The 26,456-nt window shown below is 33.5% G+C and overlaps 2 protein-coding genes across 3 annotated transcripts in view; one reads left to right on the top strand and one right to left on the bottom strand.

The window, feature by feature from the left end:
- Window positions 1–3,721: 3,721 nt before the first annotated feature.
- LOC148605027 (dehydrogenase/reductase SDR family member 7-like) lies at window positions 3,722–15,334 on the top strand. 2 transcript variants are annotated; one of them, XM_088550427.1, is made up of 10 exons: window positions 3,739–3,880; window positions 4,550–4,733; window positions 7,203–7,328; window positions 8,524–8,673; window positions 9,405–9,511; window positions 10,014–10,206; window positions 10,890–10,936; window positions 12,574–12,693; window positions 13,184–13,350; window positions 15,060–15,334. In XM_088550427.1, exons 3-10 carry the CDS (start codon window positions 7,205–7,207, stop codon window positions 15,112–15,114), a joined length of 963 nt encoding a protein of 320 aa, XP_088406553.1. In that variant the 5' UTR covers window positions 3,739–3,880; window positions 4,550–4,733; window positions 7,203–7,204; the 3' UTR covers window positions 15,115–15,334. The 2 variants fall into 2 exon arrangements, with proteins under 2 accessions (XP_088406552.1, XP_088406553.1); XM_088550426.1 differs by lacking the exon at window positions 4,550–4,733 and having other exon boundaries at window positions 3,722–3,880.
- Window positions 15,335–20,890: 5,556 nt separating this feature from the next.
- LOC148605025 (uncharacterized) overlaps window positions 20,891–26,456 on the bottom strand; it is a 28,940-nt gene continuing 23,374 nt past the window's right edge. The window contains exon 8 of the mRNA XM_088550404.1: window positions 20,891–25,098. Within this exon, the coding sequence (XP_088406530.1) occupies window positions 24,967–25,098 (132 nt within the window). The 3' untranslated portion in view covers window positions 20,891–24,966. The remainder of the gene's footprint in view (window positions 25,099–26,456) is intronic.

Here is a 26,456-nt window from a genome sequence, read left to right as displayed (position 1 = left end):
CTTTGGTTACTCCTGGTCATCCTATATCAATATATTCTCTTTGGTTACTCCTGGTCATCCTATATCATGTATTCCTTGTTACTCCAGGACACCCTATATCAATGTATTCCCTTTTGTTACTCCTGGTCATCCTATATCAATGTATTCCTTGTTACTCCTGGTCATCCTATATCAACGTATTCCCTTTGGTTACTCCTGGTCACCCTATATCAACGTATTCCCTTTGGTTACTCCTGGTCACCCTTTGGTTACTCCTGGTCACCCTATATCAACGTATTCCCTTTGGTTACTCCTGGTCACCCTATATCAATGTATTCCCTTTGGTTACTCCTGGTCACTCTATATCAATGTATTCTCTTTGTTTACTCCTGGTCATCCTATATCAATGTATTCCTTGTTACTCCTGGTCACCCTATATCAATGTGTTCCCTTTGGTTACATATCAATGTATTCCCTTTGGTTACATATCAATGTATTCTTTTTGGTTACTCCTGGTCATCCTATATCAACGTATTCCCTTTGGTTACTCCTGGTCACCCTATATCAAGTTCGTATATTTCTAGTGCTTTGTAAAATTACTACGCGTGAGTTAGAACTATATAATACGTGACTTGTGCTCATCCGTCAATGGACCTATTATCTTTGTGCGTAGAAATCGTCTTATTTTAAATATAAAACTGGTATTACTATAACATGTAGCACATGTTCGTTGAAAGGATTTCAAAATAATGTTTGAAGTCTCTAAAAATCATATCAAGTCTTCACCAGTAATTGTCAGTATTTACATAAAGTAGACCGAATTGTTCGTTTTAATCATTTCATCGTGACAGCAGATTATTTAGCTAGGTTTTATTCCGTTAATACCGAGGTTAATATCCGATCGGAATGTGTTTCTGCAGTTTCTATACAGAAAGGGATCTGTTCGATAACCGACGGTTCGATGGTCCGAACTATGTTGGTCCGACACTTTGATGGTCCGACAGGGTTGGGACCCTCCGACATTGGGCAAGTTTGTGGGAATCACATGCATCACTGATTATAGTAGCCCATCTAAAATACATGACAAAAACGATATAGATGCGTGTTTCAAAAAGTGAATAAAAATCAGCTTGTCCCATCGGAACTACAGGGTCATTTCCGCTGCACTAAAAATAGCTTGTTGGAAAAGCAATGACTTTCTTTGTTGTATTAATGAGAACGGCTGAGGAGTTCCGATTGAAATAGTGTCCATACATTAGAATATTGGTGTGAATACAGGACTTGTAATAAAGTTAGGGTGGTGTATCTTTGAAAATTGTGCCTACAACCTTAGTTGTGACATACAGTAGCCTACAAGGGACGCCGGGATCGCTCCGTCTATATCCGCGCCTGTTGACAGCTATTTGTTTCATTGAATTCGGATCAGTAGTTTTCGTTGAATATGTGCTTCAAAGATGTGTAACGGACAACCAGTCAGGACAAGAAAACGCAAAACATGTACGTCTCGCCACCGGGGAGACATAATCATACCCCAAACACAATAACTGTGGCGGAAAACAGTTTCATTTTATCATTCTATCACCAACAGTCTAATTTATATACAAATGTACATTTGTACCTTATTATTTATATATAACAAGAATATGTGAAATTAAAAGAAGATAATTATACTGTTTGCATGTAATTCATATTGCATAACTTTGATTGCATGATTGACTGATTGCGGTTTAACGTCCTATGGCGGATATTGCATGCAATTCAGAACGAGAATGATTTACCAATCGAAAAGACCCTATTTTGTGCTAGTCCGACACACTGAGTCTGGTTTTTCTTCGTGCTACATATATTGCTCACAGAAGCAACAGCCCACAGGCAGGAACTCCAACTCACTCGGACACATTCTGCCGATTCCGAGCCAGCCGGTCAGTTGTAAAAGCAGACTTATATTGTATAACTTCTTCACATACATAAATTGTGTTATGATACCTGCGCATAGACACAAGTTTGCATGCCTTATTTGAAATATGACATTAATGTTATGACTTACGTACATTGTTGGTAGTTCATTTGTTGCATTGAACCAACAACAAAAATGAAGTCGTCCAACAGAAAATTGATGTCGATCGCTTAGATAATGTGAAATCAAATCCCAGTTAATTGCATACCAAAGTACCAATATGAAGCTTAGAAATGTCAAATTATCAAATGGCTTCATGTTTGATAAGAAGTTATTGCAGAGAAAGGTGCGAATAGACGTACTAAAGAACAAACAAATGGACGGACACCCTGATCATTATATAATCTGAAATTTGGACATAAGTCTTGCTTTGGCAGTTAAAACTATTGATTTTATGATAAACTGTGTGCATTTGTAGTTTTTTAGGTACAACATGTACCTTTTATAGTTCGATGAAAAAAAATCAGTTTAACATGGACGAACATATTCATATTAATGACACACAATTTTTAATTTACTGTTGTGAAACACTTTCACATTTGTTACTGTACTTCTTCCTTAAAAAAAAACAGAGGTAACGTTTAAATAAGTTGTGTTTCTCAAGATCGTGCAGTGAACAAAAATTCTACTTACAATGTACGGGAGCTGCCGTGAGGACAAACCACCAATTACATGTTCCCACGATGAAATAATATGATACAATGTAACAAACGTAAGTGAGTTCATCATCGTGAACAATGTGAACTGAATACATTTTGGACATTCGAACAAAGGCGACAAATACCCTAAAATCACCCGTTCCTACAACGTTAGCGAATGATTTTAAAAAATCGATCAGTGATGAATCGCTTACAACGGCCGACTTTTTATACCGCACGTTACAGATGTTACTAATTGAAACGGTATTAGTTAAATACGAATTTTTTTTTTACTCATATATTCCATGATTCGATTGATTGTATATATATAAAGGTACATTTAAGCTACAGTACATGTATACGCATGGATGTAGTACATGTAGATTTGAATGGTAAAACCTGTCTTTGCTCATGCCATATAGTTTAAACCATCCTTTATAGCCTATTCCCTGATGAAGTTCCAAATAAAATTTTATAACCACTTATAACACAGTTAGTGCGTTTATCAAATTACTGAAAAATAGCATCAGAATATATTTGTTTTATGAGTAATCAAACCAACCAAGATTCGAGCGGAAATGAAAAGACAACGCCCCAAGGACAAAGACCAGACTGGGAAATCAGATACACACGAAATACAATGTAATTGCGTAGATAATCAAAATATTGCCACTTTTAACCACAGACCCAGAGACAACAGGTAAATGTACGTGCAAGAGTAATCAAGGGAACCAAGGTTATAGCGGTAATCAAAAGAATGTAATCCAGGGACAAAGACCAGACATGGAAAACAGACATTCACAACAAAGAACATAAAGTAAATAAAATCATACATACAAAGTAACAAAAGTAAATGTGCAACTCGGACTCCACTAAAAACTGGGAGCATGGACCAGGTGCACCGGTAGGGTAAGCATCCTCTGCTTTTCTAGAAACACCCGCCGAGTTGCTCATAAAAAGTCAAGTCCGGGGTAGACAAACGAGGAAAGGCAAAATGTCCTTTCGGTTTTTTCGTTTCGCAGTTTACAGATACCCCCAAAAGTCATTATCTAGAACGACGATTGTTCATGTGTTACAGATGTATTTATCCATACATTGATAGCCTGTTTACTGTTATACCGGATACGAAGATTCAAGGTTAAAAATTACGTAATTGAATGTGAATAGGAATCGCTGGTTTTAACAACGTCCAGTTCAAGACTGTTGTCAAACATTGAAACAAACACAAAGTGAGGTGTATTATATTTAAGTTTAACCTGATACTAATTGTAATAGGAATTACATTAGATCCAGCTTCTTCCGCTTGGTAAGTACATTTAACACCAACTTCCTTTTATGCTTTTAATGAAATAAACTATTCGTCTATAGAAGTACATGTATTAGTGGTCGTTCGTGTCATTGGCGTAATGGCGAGGTAACATACGCGTATATTATGTAGATATTGGCAATAACGCATAGATATAAAAGCGTATGTTATCCCCACAATGACATGAACGGCTACTCATAGTAAGGCTATGGGGACGTACATGTATATACATGTATATATGAAACTGTATAACTTCAGTCAGGTTGCTAATTAGCTCGACCTTTACCCTCCCCTTTCTTAGACTCTTACTTAAACTCATAATCAGCATGGTCGTAACAGAAGACATATTTGGATAATCCTCGACCAGCTAACTATTTGAGTTGCCTCGGACCATGACAGCCATCCTTAGCCATTATTAATATCTCGGGAATATTACAGAGCCAATATGGAAAAGGCCATACATTAATACTATATAGATGATCGAACATCTACTGGTAGAAAAAATGTTCGACATTCATCGAGTTGGGGCTTTTGATAAGAAAAGAAAAAAAAAACAACTTATCACCATTCTTTAAATGGTCTCCACTTTAAGTTACATGGGCATATATTTTGCAATTTGGAACTAGTTTTCTGTTAAGCGCGAAATACGAATTTTCTTTATACATTGAGGATGTCGAGCTACATAATAACTGAAGAGGACAAAGACGAATTGGTTTTGTGTCCGTCTGCATTTGATGAATGGAGTCAAGTAGCGGGCAGTTCCTAGATACCTGAAATAGTTCTCGTGCACTAGGAGTTATCGATGGTAAACATGTTGTCATCTGGAATCCACTTAACACTGGCAGAATTTCTTGTAATTATATATAGGTTTCCACTTTTTTATGTGCTGCGGACAGGTGTATATAAAAAAAAATGCTTTAATTTTCGACTTAAATGGGTCTAGAAGGTATACGGCTGTATCATATGTCAATGGAAAGATAAATCAATGTAGTTTTTGAATATCGTACTTATCAAAATGAAAAACGGTAAAGTTTTCTGCTATTTTGCATTAATTAGAGGAGGGGTCAAAGATCAATCGACCCCAATACACTTTGATACCTACAATAACCATTTTTTCTGTTAAAAAGAATGATATTCAAAAACAACATTGATTTATCTTTCCATTGATATATGACATATCCGTACACCCTCTAGGCCCATTAAAGTTAGAAAAATCCTTAGCCGTCCGCAGTACTACTATGATATCCGATCATACTGCACTACTCTCATGGCCTAAGTACGCTACGAGGTTGACCAATTTTCACCACAGCCTCACTTCGAATATTTTGAACTTTATAAAATATTTGTAGTGTGGTCGTAGTAGCGCACGACTTAACACGAAACCACGGGGTTCTTTTAGATGATTACGATTATTTTAAACCCCACTACGATTGGTCACTACTTCGGAGGTCGTAGTGCGTTTGTGGCTCAGTGTGACGGTACAAAGTAAATTTGTATTATTGTTCGAAGACAGTCTTGAAGCACAACTATCGGAATCGGACTGTAATCGTGGTTAATTAACAAAATGTGCATGGCCAGCTTTAACGACACTTTGTCAGTGATCAATATTTTTCTGCCTATTGTGTTAATACTGTGACTGCGCTACGATCTACACATATAAAACGAATGCATCTCTATTGTAACGACCATGATTTAGTCCTCATACAACTGCTTCAACTACGTTGTGACTTAATACAAAACACGTCGAATGAACCTAACGCCTCCACCGTGGGCACCTGGCTTCTTACATGTGGTTACAATTATATGAACTGATTGTGGTTTGTTTGTCCAATCGAGAATTAAATAGACGATTTTACAAGTTTTTTTGTTTTTTTTTATTTATTTATTTTGCTGTACGATTTTTGAAATAAATCTGGATAAGTCCTCAAAAGGTGGTTTTTAATAAGCGATTACACCCTTTCGCTCGCGATTTGACAACGTTCCGGTCGAAGTAAGGTAATCCATCGTGATGGAGGAGTTGTATATATAGAACGTACGAAACGAGATGAATATGGAGACACAGAGGGGACAAAATTTACCATAATTGAAATGGTACACACTCTCCATTTTTCTTGCAATACCTCCCTCCTTCCTCTACCTGGATGAACTTATTTACATTCTACAAATAGATCCACCCATAGCCTGGATTCCGAAGGTGCATTGATGCATCTTAACTCAATGCAATTTGATTGGGAATATTTGTAATTCAGTATGTTATTGTTACGGTTCCTTTTAAAACTATGCCTTTGGAACAGATTGGTGTTAATGCAGAGGTCCTCATGACGGTTCCTTAATTGAAGCTCATGAGAATCTCTTGTTCACATGCGGAAATTCGAATCTCCATGTGACGAGGTTGGTCATTCTTTCACATAGCTATTAGCTTACGGAAGTAATCTTGGTATTTTCGAAAAATTGAAAAAAAACCAATTCTGACAACTGCGAAAGTGCCATACAGTATCTTATGATTTGGTCTTTTTTTCTTACAGAGTACATCGTCCTCGGATGAGAATATAGAACTTAAATTCTGAATGGTACAATCCGTGCCAATTTGTATGACTTTCCTTCTCAATTCCTTTACCGGTATAATGACTTAATGAAACTTTAATCTATTAGCGCTGGTTAAATGTAGGTTTCATCGGAATGTATAAAAGATTAAACGAAACGCAACTTCAAGTGAAACTTTTCCAAAATTGCTAGTCGACTATAATATTTAGGTTTTATTACATAACCAAGTAACTTCGTCTAGAGTTTAGCAAAGATGTAAAGAAAGAATTGAAATGAAGGTTTAAATATAAAACGGAAGGATACGTCATTTACTATATTAATGCTATGAAGATTAAGGAAACGCCACTTCCGGTGAAACTTTCCCAAAATGTTCAGGCGACTATTGAAATTACGGTTTTATTACATAACCTAACAACTTCGTCTATAGTTTGGTAAATATGAAAAGAAAAAAATGAAATGAAGGTTTAAATGTTGAACGGAAGAATACGCCATTTACTATATCGATGTACTTGTAGAACGTTCGTCAAAGCGGATTTCCAACATTGGATATGATTGTACCTTTAGGACGAAGGTTATAAAAGTAGAACTGGTCAGTTTTATAAGAAAAAACGAAAAATGTTTTATGCAGACTGTACAAAATATAAAACATACGATATACACGCATTTTTTTTTTGTTTTTTTTTTTACATACGATATACACGCATTTTTTTAAATTTTTTTAAAATTTTTTTTAATTTTTTTTTTTTTTTTTTTACTATTTGAAGCATATTTTTTGTAGTAATGGATTGCTTGGATGTGGTTTATCTCCTTCTTATAACATGGATAGTCGTTGTCATAGTGATGATTTTATTTGGAGATTGTGATATTATGTTACAATTGTCAGAAAAATTTGGAAAACGACCAAGTAAGTAGCCTTCAACAAGAACATGACAATTATCTAATTACGTACACTGAAATCACATACTAACATTGAAAGAGTGTATTGCTAGAAATCTTGTGTTCCATTTTGGAAATAACTTTTTTAAAGCAATTTTTAAGGGTAACTTGCCCTAGCTGGCGAAGTAAAATTTCAAACAAACATGTTTGCATTCTACAGATAGTTTCTTTTTTCACTGAACAACATTTTTCAGAAATTTTATTTTTATACTGACTATGTATTTAGATCTTTAGGAATGAAGTATTTTTTCTTCTAAAACAAACAAAAGTTGAGCAACAAAATATGTTTTGGAAATCTGTTAATTACATCAAGGAATTAAATATAGAATAATATATAAATCTTTGATTACATGTACATTATAACCTAGACTTTCATGTTCATTTAAAGTAGATATGTATTACTGCAACATTTTATCTTGGTTATATTGAAAATAAGGCTAAATTATTCGGTATTGTTATTCTTTTGCCTGCTGTCTCGATCTGAGCTACATGTACTTGTCCGTTTTCGTTCCACTAAAACATTTGCTTTTGAACAAAATGCCGGCAATGCAGTGATACGCGAATCATCCACCAGGTGATCCTAAAAAATTATTAGTCATGATCAGATATAAAGAACATTATCTCTTTTAAGAATTTTGACGCAAAGTGAGGAGCCAAAAAAGTAACGGTAAAGCAAATCTACCAAATTAAGAGTAACCAAGGGAACCAAGGTTATAGCGGTAATCAAAAGAATGTATTCCAGGGACAAAGACCAGACATGGAAAACAGACATTCACAACAAAGAACATAAAGCAACTAAAATCATAGTAACAAAAGTAAATGAGCAACTCGGACTCCACTAAAAACTGGGAGCATTGACCAGGTGCACCGGTAGGGTCAGCGTCCTCTGCTTTTCTAGAAACACCCACCGAGTTGCTTATAAAAGGTCAAGTCCGGGATAGACAAACGAGGAAAGGAAAACTATGACCAATTGAATAAATCAGTTTTCATGGTGCTGATACTTTTAAAATAGGATCGGACAGATTCTTTCCCGTAGTGCATACGAGGTTTTTCTTCCTTTTAATAACGAGAAAGGCTGAGTAGTTCTGATGTCTGTCGAAATTTACCTGAATAATAAATAATGTTACTTGTCTTCACTTCTTTGTACTTTGCTTTCTTTTCAGATTCTTTGAAAGGCATGATTGTTTGGATTACTGGATCTTCTAGTGGTATCGGTGAACACCTTGCCTATGTCCTTGCTAAAGCTGGCTGTAAACTAATACTCTCTGCTCGTCGTGAAGCCGAACTAGAACGAGTTAAGAAAGTTTGTACAGGTACCGGCATATCATAAGGCACTAGGGAGTAACTATTTTAATTTCTATGTAGTGGGCTAGGGTCAGATTTGAAATAAAAAGACAGAACTATGATGTATGGTTAATAAAAATCTAGGATAAAACAACTGGGTAAAATAAAAAGGAATGATGCAAGTGTTAGAAAAAAATCAGGATCTGGTCTGAAAAAGATCCAGGACAGGCTAGACCAAAAAAAATAAAAAGTCAGGTAAGAAATGATGCTAGGAAAAATCCAGGGCACAAACTTTGATCCTTACCGCCCCTCCCCCCAGAAATCAAATGGTTATTCCCCAACTGTTAATTTTGTTGACAGTGGAAATTGAAAATATGACCATAATTTTTTGGAAAATTCAATAATTTTGATACATCTCAAATGTAGCCTACACGTCGCTTACAAATCTTCAAAACTCACTGGACGAATCCCAATTACATGTACCATTTTTTTTGGTTATAATAATCCTACTTAAGGATTGGGTGGTATATTGGAACCACCTAGCTCGTCCGTTCAAATTTGGTGGCAATTTTATCCAAATTGATTGATATTAAATTTGACATTCAGCATTATATTGACGGTTTATTTAGGTGTTAAGCGATTTGGGTTCCTGTCCAATAATGATTATTGGGGTTTATCTGACACGACAAAGCCTGCAATTTCATGATTTTTTTTTTATTTTTTAAGTGTCACAACTGACTTTATGTTCATTTCTCCTCAGAACAATGGGGTATGGCACTCGATGATGTATTGGTATTACCACTAGATATGGTGAAGTTTGATACTCATTCCTCTGCTGTGGACAAAGTTATAAAGAAATTTGGAAAAGTAAGTGGATACATGTATAGATTACTTTGTATTGTGGGTACACTATATGAAAAACATGACTTGAGAAATACGGAATCAAAGTCCCTAGCTGTTAAAGCACTATCAAAGCACAAATCATAGTTGCCATGTTGCTAAGGGGAATTGGTTCAATGTACGTGTCTTATATCACTAGTTCTCGAGTCACTAGATATCGTATAAAGCATTGTTTACACTTAACCTCATCATAAGGATTTCTGATCTCTGCCTTCCGGTTTTGATCAAATTCTTTTTGATGGCATTCAAGTTAATAATTTATTTTGCTGAATTTTTTCTTTTGATTACTATGTAACTGTTTTTAAGTTGTTTTTTTTGTGTTTTTTCTTTGTTTCGTTTTTTATGTTTTTTTTTTCGTTTAGTTTTGATTTTTCTTTGTTAGCCTGACGCGTTTGCAGTGACCACGCATGGTCATCAATTTGTGCCTTTATTTTCTCTTGATTTTACCAATATACTCGTATGCTTGTAGGTAGACATTTTGGTCAACAATGCCGGACGATCTCAGAGGGCTGAGTGGATTAAGACATCACTGGATGTAGACAGAGAGGTTATGAACGTTAATGTCTTTGGCGTCCTATCCCTGACTAAACTAGTCCTACCACATATGGTGAAAGAAAAACAGGGACATATTGTTAACATGAGCAGCGTTGCCGGCAAAGTAGGTAAATGGGTGTTTAAAGGTCACAATTAGTTGATTATTTTGGTCAAGTGAATTTCTCCTCTCTTCTCTTTTCAATGGAGGTAAGACATATTTTTAAAAAAATGTATATGCATCCTAGCCTTCTGTAATTGGCTTAATTGTCTTTCAAATAGCTTTTCTCTATTTTGTTATTGTTCACCCTTTTTCATAATCATCCAAACGACTCTTTGTTTTATGACCAATCTTTTTAAGTATCAGGCAGTTAATTGAAACATGGTAAGAAAACTTCCAACGCTTATCAGATGTAATTTGCAATATTTAGTTAAAGAGTTTTAATTTTCTTTGAAATGCATCATATATTAGTGCTTGGAGGTCATTACTCTGTCACAAATAACATATTTATAACATTCTGTTGATAATTCCTGATTTAGTAGAAAGCAAGCTGTTGCCTCATGGAATCTCTCTCTTATTGAAGTTTGTTGTAAGTCTTTGGTATTTTCTTATATTAATTTGATTGTTAATTGTTAAAATGAAACCTATAAAATTTCAAATAAATAATTATGCAGACATCGGTTTTATCTCTGTTTATGCCAAATTCTGTTTGACAGAACTAAAACATAAGAAATCTTGATTTTTATTTTGTCTCGGTTGTCGTATTCATAATGCCTTTATATTCTTTTCATGCCATATAATGATATTTTGTAGGTGCCCCGTTTTCAGGATCTTACTGTGGTGCTAAACATGCTATTCAGGTATATTTTTAATTAAGTATCAGTCTTTATAAAAATCAGACAGAGGTAATTCATGCAAGTCTAAAACCGACCAAATTCAGTTTTATTTCTTGCTCAGAAACAGTAACTGATCACGTAATCAGTCTTAGTTTTTCATTTTGTTGTTGCGCTTTTGATATAAAATTATATAAATTGTACATGAAATTTGCACTTTGCAAGACTTATCGTTCTTGATTTGGTTTCATTTGGTTGATTTTAGTTGGAGATAAATGTACTATTTTTTAAAAGTGCAAATCTGAATGCAGAAAAGAAAATATAGCATATGTAGACTGAAAAAGCATCATTTGTTTGGTGGGTTTTTCTGCACTATGAATCACTTTACCATTGGCAGTGTCTGAATTTTATGTGGACTGGTACTTAAGTTAATGAACATTGAAGAAAATTGTGCTGAAATTGTATTTGTACATTCACTTTTAGAAGATACTTACGAAGCGAATGTTTATTTTTTTATGTTTTATCATCGTATAAAAGCATTGACCTTGACGCATTTTCCACTTCGTGTCCAAATCATGCGACTGTTCAACGCTTTTACAAGACCATATAAATGAAACATTCAATTTTTATAATTACACTTCATATGTTTTTCTTATTTTATTTCGATTATGCTTAACCGTAAGTTGACTGTGACCTCTGACCTTGTTGATCTGAAAAGCCCAAGGTAAATACATTTGTACCAGTTTTGCTAAACGAATTCATCTATTGAATTTGTAACAATGGAGTTTAAATTCTGTGGTCATTGAAGGAGGTAAACCTAGGGTAAGGTAGATAACTCTTGAAATCAGTAATATGTTTGTATTATTTTCAATTTCACCAAAGCCTATCAAGCTTTCAAGGACTTTTATATGCATACATATGTTGTCATTTTCTTAACCATACACTGTTTACACGAGTTCTACATATGAAATAAGTTTGGTTTGATTATCATATGTCTCAGCTTTACATTCTTACACCTGATTCTTGCATGATTTACATGATAATGGTAATCATGATTATAATGTTACTTGTTCACTTCATTTTTACATATGTTGGCTTGTCATACAAAAAGTATATGGTTTACATATGTAGATTATCATGTGGTTAACATAGGGTTTAAATGTGAATCGAGCAACATATACACATGGCAGTCATGTCCGGTACTTTGTGTTGTATATATGTACTCAAATTAATAAATGAATGATCATAGCTATACATTATAATCCCGTGTTAATCCGCTTAAGGAAAAAGACGAAGAGAGTTTTAATTTTAATTTCCGTGTGTCAGTCCATCACGCTGAGTGTCCATTTTTTTTTATAGTCCTTGGAGATATTAACCTAATGTTTGGGATTTGGGTATATCTAGACGAGTAATAGTTTAAGTTCGAAAATTAATCAGGTAGAATTATTTTTGCCATAGTTTTAGTCCTTCAACTTAAACTTTAAAATCTAGTCACTCAAAAGTGATTATTGTAACATTTCAATTCCTCTGAAATTTGTGGCCAGTTTAGGAGGATGTAATACTCCCAGAGTTCTTGTTTGACGTTTTGATGTATGTTGCAATTGTCTAGTATTACGTCATCACTTTAAATTTGACAGCAGTTTTTTTTTTTGTTATTTCTATAGGGTTGGTTTGATTCTCTCCGACTTGAAAGCTTTGAACACAACATTTACATTACTAATCTTTGTCCTGGACCGGTATTTTCTAACATATTGGACACAGCATTTACAGATGAACTTGAAAAGGTAATGAGTCTTTTATATATGTTTATCAATTTTAAAAGCACATACATATACAGTGTTGGTGTTTGGGGTAGTGATTTAGTTCTTCTTAGATTAATTGACAATCACCTGATGAATGTTTTAGTTAGCTGACTGGACAGTTAAGAATGAGAGTTAAACTTTCTATCAAGATCCATTTAATTGTCTTAAGTTTATACATGTATCTCTACAACTTTATTCCATGAATATCATCATTATATGCGATGTAATTGATAGTACACTTACATTATTATCTTGTATTCATGCTTATAGAGTCGGATGATTAGGGTATATCTCTCCGACTTTGCCCTTTGTAGATTGAATATATAACAAATTTGTTCAGTAACTGCATATTTGAATCTTGCAGCAAGTATACGACATGGACGCCACAAAATTGTATTATTTGAATTACTACAAAATGCAATGATATCCACGTATCACGATAACAACATAAATTCACTTCTTATTTTCACAGAAAGCCGACGTGAAAATGCAACCATTGGATAAACGGATGCAAACATCAAGATGTGCTGAACTCTCCGCCATTGCAATAGCCAATAAACTTGATGAGGCGTGGATAGCTCTAAACCCTATTCTCTTCTTTACATACATGTATCAGTACTGTCCTGTTATTGCCAGATTGTAAGTAAACTGTTGCTTATCAAGTTCCTCCGTTTTAATGTCAATACACAAATAAATCTCAGTCCGTACATCCACGGCCAGTCCCAGTAATGCTCGGAATCAACGAGATTGGCCAAGAAGTTGTGATTGATTGAAGCCTGTCAAAACCGAGCCATTTTTTATCTGAAGCATTTGTTTGGTTTAGGGAGAAGCTTTTAACATAGGTTCAAACTGCAGTAAAAATAAGAAAGGGCGAAGTTTTTATACGATGTCTGGTTTTGATAGGTTTGTGGTTAATTAGAATACGGTTTACACAGGTTTCACTGTAATAAATTTAAGAAATTATGAATTTGGATTATTTTTTACATATAATTTGCAAACATAATGAAAAAAAATAATGCATTTATAATTATTTTGATTGTTTCAACAAGACTTAAGCCTTTAATTATGTCATGCTTACCACAGTGGTCTTCGAACGCGTAAGAACGCATTCTATGGCATGCTGAGGCGCGTCCAGATACTTGCTTAAGGTTCTCTTATAATTCATTCAGAATTGTGTCTTGGCACCAGTCTACGAATAACTTTATTTTACTCTATAAAAAATACTTATCTGTAAATAAAGACATCTTATACAAAACATACTTTCTAAATAAAAGTATGATTGATTGATTGATTGTTGGGGTTTAACGTCCGAGCAGCAATATTTCAGCTATATTCAGACGATGAACATGAAATGGATGATAAAATGATCATGAAATGATGATGAAATGAAATAAAAGGATGGGACACAAGGATAAAAGGGTCGACAAGTTTTCATTGCCACTAGAAAAAGGGAGGTATGGGTAAGGTCGGACAATTTAGCCTCATGTGGCGGAGCGCAAAGGTTCCTACTCCAGTCGAATACCACAGCAGGGTTCTTTAACGTGCGAGGAACGTGACATCTTTCCCAACACGGTGCACCACTATAGTTTGCGGTCAGGTTTTCCGTATTATAGCCTGACAACCCCAGCATGTAACTCCCCAGGGGTATCCCATTCCACCACCTGAGGCACACAACCCAGTTGCACTATGAGCAGAGGCCCTAGCCCCCGGCTAGGTTTCTGAGCACTATTTAGTCGCCTTTTACGACAAGCTTAGCGCTGCTGCAGGCCTATTCTTTTGACACCCGGACCTGTACGGGGCCTAAATAAAAGTAAAACAGCTGTTATAGCAGTGATAGTTAATACATATACTCGATATTGTCTTAAATGATAACTCCAATCGAGAGGGTTTGTTTTATTTTTTCCGATGCAATCGGTATATTTTTGCTTATTACCCTTTGACCTTAAGGACGCTCTTCCATGGAAACACAAGTCACCGGATCGCAATTCTGTTTCCCGATTGGCCAAAAACTGATAATGGCGTTCGAAAAAACTGTATCGAAATTACGTGCAATTTTGTTTCCTGAATGAAATGCAGAAAATTTTAAGTAGAAAGTACAAAATTTTACCGCGTCGGCTATCTTTTCTCTAAAGATAGTACTTGTTTATCATATAAATCACATAAACGACCTTCCAGTTCTTTGAATGTTTTAAATTTTTAAGTCGTCAGTGAATTGGTTATATCACAATAAAGCTGTCGGTCTTATTTTTTTTTCTTCTTAAGTTACCAAGTATTAACATTAAAATAATGAATTTGATTTTTAATTTGTTTTGCCTTTTTTTACGAGTTTCTCCATTTTATTTTTGCAGTGTTGGTAAAAAGATGGGACCAAATATGATAAAGAAATTGCGAGAAGGACGATGAAACAGTTATCATTGAAATGAACAAAGATTGCAAATACGATCCGACAAAAATCCAATGAAAACTGTTGATGTGCATATTATTTGTATCTAGTTATGATTTAGTTTCTTATTTGTATGTTTTCTGTTGTTTTGAAAATTTGTGCTTTTATGCTTTCATCAATTATGCAGTCTTTTTACTTAACGCTATAATTGTTCATCTTGAAACAAATAATTCAAGTTTATTGTTCGTTGTTCGTTGGGGTTTAACGTCCGAGCAGCAATATTTCAGCTATATTCAGACAATGAACATGAAATGGATGATATAATGAACATGAAATGAAAAAAACAGGATGGGTCACAAGGATAATAGGGTCAACAAATTTTGATTGCCACTGGAAAAAGGGGGGATGGGTAAGATCGGGCAATTTAGCCTCCTTAGGCGGAGCGCAAAGGTTCCTACTCCTATCGAACACCACAGCAGGGTTCTTTAACGTGCGAGGAACGTGGCATCTTTCCCAACACGGTGCACCCCCATGGTTTGCGGTCAGGTTTTCCGAATTATAGCCTGACAACCCCAGCATGTAACACGCCAGGGGTACCCCATTCCACCACCTGGGGCACACATCCCAGTTGCTCTGTGGGCAGAGCGCCTAGCCCCGGCTAGGTTTCTGAGCACTATTTATTCGCCTTGTACGACAAGCTTAGCGCTGCTGCAGGCCTATTCTTTTATCACCCGGACCTGCACGGGGGGATTCAAGTTTAAATGAAGTTAGTTCTGTTATATGTAATTAACCTGTCCTGACTGAAATTAATGCATGTTATGTATTGAAAGAGTAATCAAGGGAACCATGGTTATAGCGGTAATCAAAAGAATGTAATCCAGGGACAAAGACCAGACATCGAAAGCAGACATACACAACAAAGAACACAAAGTAACTAAAATCATACATACAAAGTAACAAAAGCAAATGAGCAACTCGGACTCCACTCGAAAAAAGTATAAAACCGATAATAATAGGATTATAGAATAACCAAAATATGATTACGCGGGCCGACGAATGCCTAGATTTAGAGAGTGTGAGGAACTTGTTACGCGTTCTACTTAAAATCTTAATACGTTCTTGGCACTAGTACCATATTTTGGTTATTCAACTTATTGTCTTATTTTTATATAGATTTCCTCCATAATTTGTTTAAAATTTCAACATACATATAAGTTTTAAATTTTGTGAACGACGGATTGATATTTTGTGACGTTTTGGCGAAGGAAAGTCTAAGAGTGAAATTACAGGAAAATTTTAACAGTATGAAATGTCGATATTTTTTACACAGGAAACGTTCGGTATCTCACTCCTATCTACATAATAAGAATAATTAGTTAAGCATAAGAAAATGTTTTGCTGAGAGTTTTATGAAAAGTAGGTAGCAAATTGCACGTCAGTTGAGCTGCGTTGCCCTTATCTTTTCAAAATACTAATCATATAAATATTGCACATTTCGGTACACATGTTTCAAGGAGTAACCTCTCATTAGAAACAGTACGCAATAGGTTCAAGGTTTAAAAGTTAATTGTAAACAATGAGTACTCAGGTCCAAATATATCGAAATAGGAAGCAAAATTCAGCACCAATGTTATTTTCGTAGCCTCATGTTAAGGAGGTAGACCTCTGGTAAGGGACACAACTCTTATAAATCATTGGAACGTTTGTATTCAGATTTTTACATCAATATCATGTAAGCATCAAAATAACTTGGATTGATTCCATTTTGTTTCGAATACAAGCTTGACAGGCTTTGGTGAAATTGAATATGATACAAGCATAACTGATTTCAAGCGTTATGTCCCTTACCCTAGGTCTGCCTCCTTAATACAAAGAACAAAGTGCACTGTTTTTCAAATGAGACATAGTCAAGTATAATTTATAGAATCAATAAAACTAATAAATAAATAAGCCAATAGACAAATTGATATTTAGTGCTTCAGTTGTATTTAAAACACGTTTTTCCCTTTTACATTTAGGCACTGACTTGAACATTTACATTTTGAATAATTGTTCATGTAGTATGTTTTATTCCCAGTGATTGGAAGAGTAATCAAGGGAACCAAGGTTATAGCGGTAACCAAAAGAATGTAATCCAGGGACAAAGACCAGACATGGAAAACAGACATACACAACAAAGAACATACAGTAACTAAAATCATACATACAAAGTAACAAAAGCAAATGAACAACTCGGACTCCACTAAAAACTGGGAGCATGGACTAGGTGCACCGGTAGGGACTTTCTAATATGTCGTCCTTTTCCGAGATAAGCATGATGATTCATTACTGCTTGATAAGGATAGAAGAACGGTTTCACTATTTTTGTATTCGAGTTTTTTACCGTTTGTAAACTCATCTGAAGGAATGAGTTTTCTTTTTTTTTTTTTTTTTTTTGTTAAACCAAGCATTTATTTGTTTTAATACAGGACATCTCATGTTTATGAAAGTCTTATTTTGTAAATAAAAAATTACTAAAATGTTTGTCAATCAATTTTTATGCAAACTTGTTTTCACCTTGACAAAACTCCATTGTACTCTTCTTTTGTTTCAGAATGGTCAGTTTCCTTTTCATAGGACCCTCCAATTATTTTTTGCACAATTTATAGCCCCATTGAACAGATATGGTCAAAGGGAAAAAAACTCAAAAAAGGTATCATGACTACTGTACAGTAAACATGATATTGTTCAATTTCTAAAGCAAAATTGTCAACCTCAAGCAATGTCCTTTGGAAACTAAGTAATGGATTGAGAAATGTTTCTTTCGCCTGATAGGAATTGCTTGACATGGTGTTTAAAATTACAGTTGTAAAGTTCTGAATTACAAAATGCATTAAATCAAACGAATTCTGGAGTTTTGTATGCTTTTAGGACATTAGGATATTATAGAACAAGTGATAAATGTCTACAATTCTAAATGAATTCTGTGTCGAAAACCTACGTTGTGCCAAACAGTTTATTGTATTTCAGACTATTTGTGGCTCTCGATAGTATTGGTTTTGATAACTTCTTGTATACAACTAATATTCAGGGGCATGTGAAAGACCTAATTGTTTTTCTAATGTTTTTTTTTTTTTTTTTTTTTTTTTTTTTTTTTTTTTTTTATTTCTTTTTTTGCAAAATTTTCTTTTTATATTCCCTTAAAACAATTTCTTTTAATCCGTCATATCTTGAAAACCATAATAGATAGAATCAATCTAAAAACTGTTTCATGTACACAAGATAAAGACCTAATGAATAAACATAAACATGTATTTTATTATCAAACTATACAAGAGTTATATCCCTTTAAATATCATACTTAAGTTTTAAACAATCATATTTCGAGAACCAGAAGTTGTTGAAACATGGGACCTTCATCAATGATCTTTGGTCTGTGTGACATATCATTTACATCCAAGGTCAAAGGTCATAGAGTGCTAGAAAGCTTTCTCACTGCAAACTACACACCTTGAAATTTAGAAAACGATAAGAGATAAGTGAATACATACAGCGTATGACATGACCTTCTCAATAAGTCCTTCATTTTGAGACCAAGTTTACATCTGTCAGACCGTCTGTTCAAAAGTTATGACATTTAAATGTTTTGCAGAATCCGGTTTGTGACCTTGACATATTTAAGTTTTGAAAGCGGGGGTATATATTTTAAAATCCACAATAGACACACAAATGATCATTCCAAAGAATGAGAGATCTGCACAACTGTCTGCAAAAAATACCAAGGACAAATAAAAAAACCAATGATACTACAACAACCTAAAATTTTCATGATTTTCAGTTGTTTTATATATTTCATCAACACCTATTTATAGATTTGATATTGCATCATTTTTTTTTAACTTCGTCGAGGGGGGTCATGTGATATATCATTTTGAAGGTCTAAATGAGCACAATTCAAAAATCAGAGTTCCAACCACAATAAGTCATGCATGTTGAAAGAGTACGGTAATTAAGTGCAAAAAATTTAAAGTTCTTAGAGGGTAAAGTTATTGCATATCAAATGAAAGATCTAAAGCGTTCATCCGAAATATCGATGTTTTGTCTCGAAAAATTGAGTTGGGTGAGGTCAGTGAATGCAACACTTAAGTTGTTTATATAGTTAGGTTGTCGCATATCAAATTGAAAGTCATAATGTGTACATCTCAAGTTTTATTTTTTTTATACAGAAAACTAACCTAGTTGGGGTTAATAAGTGCAAAATTCTAAAGTTCACAGAAAGTAGGGTTGTTGTATATTTGATGAAAGGTCGTCCAGTTTACATTACAAAAATCATGATGGAAACATCGACAATTGCATTTGACTAGGTCGCAAAGTGCAAAAAGTCAAACTGTTGTAGAAGGTTAGCATTGTATGTATTAACAAAATGTCTTACTGTGTATATTACAAAGGGAAAGTTTTCAAGGGTAAGACTTTTCAATTGTTTAACAAACATTATAATCTTCCTACATATTTGATTTTAATGTTGTTGTTGAGAGGTTATTCATTGAAACACGTGTACAGCATATCGAAATTTACAACATATAAAATTGGTATTATTATTTTTTTTTTTTTTTTTATTTATTTTTTTTTTTTTTTAATTTTTTTTTTTTTTTTTGTATTTAAGAACCACTGGGTAGATATTGCTGCTGGTGGACCTGAGGTCCCCGAGGGTATTCACCAACCCAGTTGTCAGACATGTCTGACGTCGAATTATATCATATTTTATCTACCCTATTTATGAAATATTGAAGTATACCAAATTTAAATATACGTAAAACACTGAGGCTTCATTCCATGCATTGCACATGGTAGAACTTCTCGGTGATGGATTCCTTTTTCAGTAGTTTTGGTTTTGAGTACTTCTTGTATACAACTAATATTTTGAATATGATCTTCCTATATATTTGATTTTAATGCTGCTGATAAGAGGTTACTACTTGAAACATGTGTACAGCATATCGAAGTTTACAATATGTAAAACTGGTATTTTTTTGTATTTGTCCTTTGGCCATACTTGCTTTGAAATGTCAAGGTTCAACGTTTTGTGGTTGTATCAGGTTTCAACCGCGATGTGTTTTATTTTGTTTGTTGTTATTAGTTTATATCTGTTACGTACTTGCTCTCACCGTCTCATTTACTGTTTCTATGATGACCTTGCCTTAAAAATGTTTGTAGGTCATGTTCAACCATTTTTGTCGGATTGTCTGACTCCATTGGTTTATCCACTTCATATCTTTAAATTTTGCAGAAAAGCAGAGGACGCTTACCATACCCGTGTGCCTGGTCCATGCTCCAAGTTTTTAAAGGAGTCCGAGTTGCTCATTTGCTTTTGCTACTTTGTATGCACTATTTTAGTTATTTTATGTTCTTTGTTGTGTATGTCTGGTCTTTGTCCCTGGATTACATTATTTTGGTTCCTTGATTACTCTTTAATAGCTTTTGCACAATGACCACCACTTATCGTTTCATACTTTCATGTAACAAGCCTTACAATGTATGTGGAAAGTTCTTTTTATGCAATCCTTGTTATTTGTTATTGTTTTTATAGATAAAACCTTCTAAGACAAATCTATGGAAATTCCAGAGAAATCCTTTTCTACCAAAATTTTAAGAGCTCATATCTCAAAAAATGGGCGCATTGACTCATATTGTTTTCTTCTTGTTTTGCGCTAGCATGAAAGATCTTATAATATTTCACAACACTTTGAAACCCTTGTTATTCTTAAACAGACCAGCTAACACCCATAACTTAACAAAGCAGTAATGAAAACACAATCATTTGACATTGAACACTTTATTTACCATACATAAATAAAATCTATTAATCTCAAGTACTATGAAAATAGAGAATTGACGAAAATGTCTAACTAACTAGTAATAATATAAGTCATAAAATGAGCACATGACAAATGGTATGAGATTTTTATAATTCTGTATCTCCTTGTGACTCATGCAAGTGGCAGCTAACATGGTGAGTGAAAACTCATTCACTAGCTACTTACTGTTTTCCCTGGTAATTTTATCTCTTAAAGCTCTTTTTCGGATTACCTATTTATTTCACATGTATTCCTAGCTTATCTTAGTACATGTACATGTATAAACAAGAATGATGGATGTAATTAGATGTAATAGGTAGTGATTGTGAATCTTATATGTATTAGATTTAAGTCAAAACATCTGAAACCACAACTCCACAGTATATGGATTCATCAAAAGCACAAAGTTCTCCTTCTAATTATAACAACTCAGTTGCGATAAATTTGAACGGTGGTTGATTATATATTTACATGTATATTGCTATTCTCCATATTTTGTTCCATTCAGGATAAATACGAGTTACACGTAAAATGATTACATGTACATGTATTCAACTATATGAAATATAATTTGTCATTTCTACCCATTTTAAGATCTAAACAACTATGTCTTTGTTTACTGTACTACAATATTTCAACAACAATGATTTCAACATACATTGTATATAATTTGAGGTTTATAACGTACATAACGAAAACTCTTAACAGAAAATACTGGCACTTATTCAGTTTCAACAAAGCAAGACAGAACAAATACGTTACTACTTTGTTAAAGTTAGTGTCTTGTAATCCATACAATAAATATAATCTAAGATCATTACCATCATAGTTCACGGGTTGAATGATTTCATCCATGGCAAGACATGGACAGTTAATGAAATATTCTTTTGCTTTTTTATTGCCCTTTTAACATTTCACCCAATAGAAAACGCAATCTGTATAGAAGGTTTTATAATAAGTTATCGTTGAAATAGTAAATTCTTTAACGTTCCTCCTTCACCTCTCCTACATGAATATCGACTTCAGAAACTTTTAGTATGATAGTCCCCTCTTGCTTTGTAGTAAAAATTATCACAGAGTTTATTTCAAGTCAGAACATAAAGAACATGTAATGAAATTAAAAAATTAAAATATACAGAAATCTAATCATTAACATCAGAGGTAAAAAATCTACCAACAACGTATATCAGTAACCATTCAACACTCAAGAAAATCTTGTATAAAAATAACAGATCTCCCGGAACGACTAAAACCCTGAAACTGCCCTTTAAACAACAATATAGACGTGCCATTTCAATTTCAAAAAAACATTTACAAATTTACACCTACCTAAATTAGGTATGACTTTTCCTGAAATAACTTGTTTATTTTAACATGTTAACACTTAGTATTTTCACAACAAATAACATGTGTTTAATACCTAATATTTAAAGATTAAAATACCTTTTTTTACAATAACCATCTAATCTCATCGATCATGTAATTAAAACAAAACAAGTGTCATGTACGAAAATTAAACTATTAAACTATTTTATAAGAAAAAGGGTAATGAAAAAAGTTAAAATACAAGGAGACGTCAAGTCATAAAATGCATTTTCTTAAAGTAATTACAAAATACAAAGCATACATTAAGCAAAGACAAACACTGTATAGGCATAACCGTGTATATTTACATATACTTTACATGTACATTTTTTTGTTATTGACAAGAAACACACAGAGAGACAAGTTTGTGTCCTGAATTTACATACACTTTCGAAAATACATATTTCTACAGTTGAAATTGAAACAAGGGTAATCCCGAGAAAGTCACAGACAACACTGTTCCGAATTATTCCCATTTTAAAGGACAAGGTTTCTTCTAATATCTTTTGGAAACCAATTAGTTTGTACCACTGAATCAAAATATTTTAATTATGACCTGAATTCAAAATCAATACTAGATATGTGGGAAAAGCCAGTACCTCAAAATTACGCATCGTTTTTAAAAGGTTTAAGATTAAAATTAAAATGTAAAAAATTCCATATATCACGTGGTAAAGGAGTTTGGACATGTTCACTTTTAAATCAATTTTAAAGCTATAATTCATTCTTTATTCTCACTTGTAGACTTCCCATCCAATTGTAGAAATATGCCTTTGTTTTAGCTGCCTGATTTTGTACGAAGAAATATCTACGAATCGTAACTACTACAAACCAAGGCTAAACATTGAATTGTTGGGTAAATAGTTCAGATTTACACACAGTTTCAAAACATGTGTAAGTAGTTGTACAGAAAAACACATTTTTTCTCAAAAATGATAACTGATTTATCTGCAATGATAAGGCGTAGTCTTCATGCACCAAACTCAAACTAAATGAACATGAAGTATCATTTAAAGTGTAAAATGAATGACATGTTATCCACAAGAATTTAAAACAAAAACAAAAACAGTCTGCATTGCTAAAACGTGAATAAGTTATATTGCAATATTGCTACAAGAAAAAAATCTAGAAAAAAGTTATTTGGAAGTTGGTTACACAGCAATCTTATGTAAGGAAAGTAGAGAAAATATAGAAGTTACTATGAACTTCTTAATTAGCAACGCTTTAACACTAAGCAGTAAGAAAAGCTCTTGCCGATGACTATATGGACATAAAGGCAATATCGTTTTTAGAACTTGGAATTTTATCCTACGAAGGCCTTTCTACAGTCTATCATTCATGAGTCAATACTTTGGTAGCCATTTTTTTTCAATTAGTATAATTGATAAATTCAGATTTACTGTGCATATTAATTTCTTATTCATGTTGAAAATATTTTGACTCTTAAACTGCTAACAGCACATAATTTATATGATTTCCTGCTTTGCATACAAACAGAGTACGCTAAAAGTACAAAAATTTAAACCAAGAATACTTAGTACTAGTAGAAGTCTATTCAATACAGATTCAAATGTTGTTTGTATACATGTTTCAAAATATAGCTATCGGTAACCCTCCCTGCGTACTCTTAAAATGCATAGAATATAATTTCATCGGTGAATAATACTCGTTTCCTCCATAAATTCCAAAAGTAATATGCCTTTATGTCCAACTAATATTGCACATGGTTTACAACGTGGTTACAACATATGCCTCGAACGTGCCGAATAATACGCGCTGTTTAAAGCACAATAGAGAAAAAATCTTTACATGAAAGGGAACGTGAAATCTTTTCACCGTATCCAGTCATTGACACAGGCATATGGCATTTTTAGTAAGTCTAACAGATTTTGTTTGTAATCATATAGTGAACGAGATTCTACATTTCAAATTCGAACAGAAGATAGCATTTTTATGTCTAGCTTAATTATAAAAAAAATATTCGACTGACAGTATAAAAGCTCAATATCTGGACAACTTCAGTGTCCATAGAATGTCTATTTCACTTTCCTTACAATAAGTATTTTAGTCATGAATATATAGTCCTTCACACGTTACATACAGCTACTTAAATTTATATCATTTAGACAAACATTGCATTTTTGTCATTTGGTTGAAATATTTTCTCCTACATCTACTACATACTGTTAATATTGCAAAACGATAGTATATAGTTTCTCTTATATACATATATCAAATTGTCAGAGCATATTGTTAATATGATTAAATAATCTACCTCCTTCAAAAAAGTGTTGCATTACAGTTTTAAATAATTCCAGCAAAAGTTCATCAAAATCATTGCACCATTCATTTTATCCGTACATGTACGTTTTTTTTTAAATAAACAGTTATCTTTTTTTAAATGAAAGAAATACAAGTGTAGCTATAACAAAGATTAAACTTTTCTTTCACATGTATACTATTCCAACTGTGTATTTTAAACGCACATTAGCATTCATAGACATGGCTAAAGTAACTTGATTTTAATACTACAATGTGAAGGTAGAGTTGGTGCAGTTGATTTGAATGAACTTGACTTGAACTATTTAAGTTTTTGTGTCATCGGATTATCTCCTCTTATGCCGCTTCAACGACTGGATTTTACAGGGACGTCCCTTTCATGCCGACGTATCGTCACATGGTGGTATCGACGACGGAGTGTTTAGAGTTCTGCATGTCAGTGTGGTCGGAGTAGGCATTTAGAGTGGCAAGCCTGGTATCCTTTAGATGAGTCAAATTAGAACTAATGACGATCAAAAAGTGAACCTGAAATTATAGTGATAAAAAGGTGATAAAACAGAAGAATTCATGTTCATTTGTAACGTAAAGGTGCAACGTATACTTGTGATGTAAATGATAGTAATTCAAGTTCGTTTGCAAAACATATTATTAAAGTGAAGTATAAATGATAGAGCATAATCGTTCAATAAACTCATTTGTGATGCAAACATATGCCAGGTCACAAATCGAGCAACTCGTATATAAAGTAAATCAACAGATAGTAGAAATTAGAAATATTCGTTTTGAGTGGTATGTAAGCATAAAAACAAATAAAAAAAAACACTATAAAATTCTACATTCCTGCATTGCAGAACACATCCCTGCGGAAACAAAGGGCTACGCAGAAAATAAATAATCTAGCAACATGAACATGCTATTCACAATAAATGGAACTTATTCAAACCTTAAAATTAATATTTTACTCGTAATTAAATTAATTATATTGATTACAACCCCGATCAAACCAGTTTTTTTTCCATAAAGTGGTATTTAACTGAGCTCCTGTATCATCCTCTGCATGAAATGTTTAACAAACACCGACATGATATAACTTTTAAACAATGAGGATAAAATGAGAAGATCAATGAGGACTGAATTGCGAAGCATTACGCTTACTGTAAAGCAATAAATATTGAGAAAACTCCGTTCCAACAGTACTCTTTGGGATTATTACTGTATCATATGTCTCTTAAATGAACAAAGAGGATTAAAACAGGTACTAGTAGGACATTTTGCCGTATTGAAGTGTTAATTATGCATTGCAGGTATTACGTTTCACATTTAATATGTTCCAGGAGAGATGCCATAGGTTATCGATTGCTTCTGTCAGTGTTTTTTATCAACTTGTTTTATCTTGAGAGTAAGAGATGCTCTTTTATCTCAGTATATTGACTGGGTAAATGTTTGCTTGCAATGTGTGTGTGTGTGTGTGTGTGTGTGTGTGTGTGTTTATCCTAAAATTGACTTCAGAAATTTAATCATTGATCTAATAGTGATTTCCTCTACGACTTATCATCTTATAAAAACCAATACGAACTGTTTGTCTACACCTAATTGCAAAGTGAGCTTATTTTGTCCTTATTTATCCTTGATAATGTTAAATCTAATAAAATCTAAATTAAATATTATAGTGATAAACAATGAATTACTATTTGCAATACTAATACAAACAAATGAATACAACAGCCACAAATGATTAAAATCCGAACAAAAAAGGGATAAAACATTTACCCTCTTAGTAAAGGTACAAATAAATGGCAGAAAGGTTTCATGTCATTTGGCCTAACCAAATATACTAATAATTTTCAAACTAAAAAATTTCAAATAACAACTGGATAATCTAT

This window comes from Perna viridis, chromosome 10 (assembly GCF_037379345.1).
Source record: "Perna viridis isolate PV_CMFRI_1.1 ecotype Kerala chromosome 10, ASM3737934v1, whole genome shotgun sequence".
In the NCBI taxonomy this organism is placed as follows: domain Eukaryota; kingdom Metazoa; phylum Mollusca; class Bivalvia; order Mytilida; family Mytilidae; genus Perna; species Perna viridis.
The sequence above is the reverse complement of the archived record's forward strand: the minus strand, read 5'-3'. Positions and strand labels throughout refer to the sequence as shown.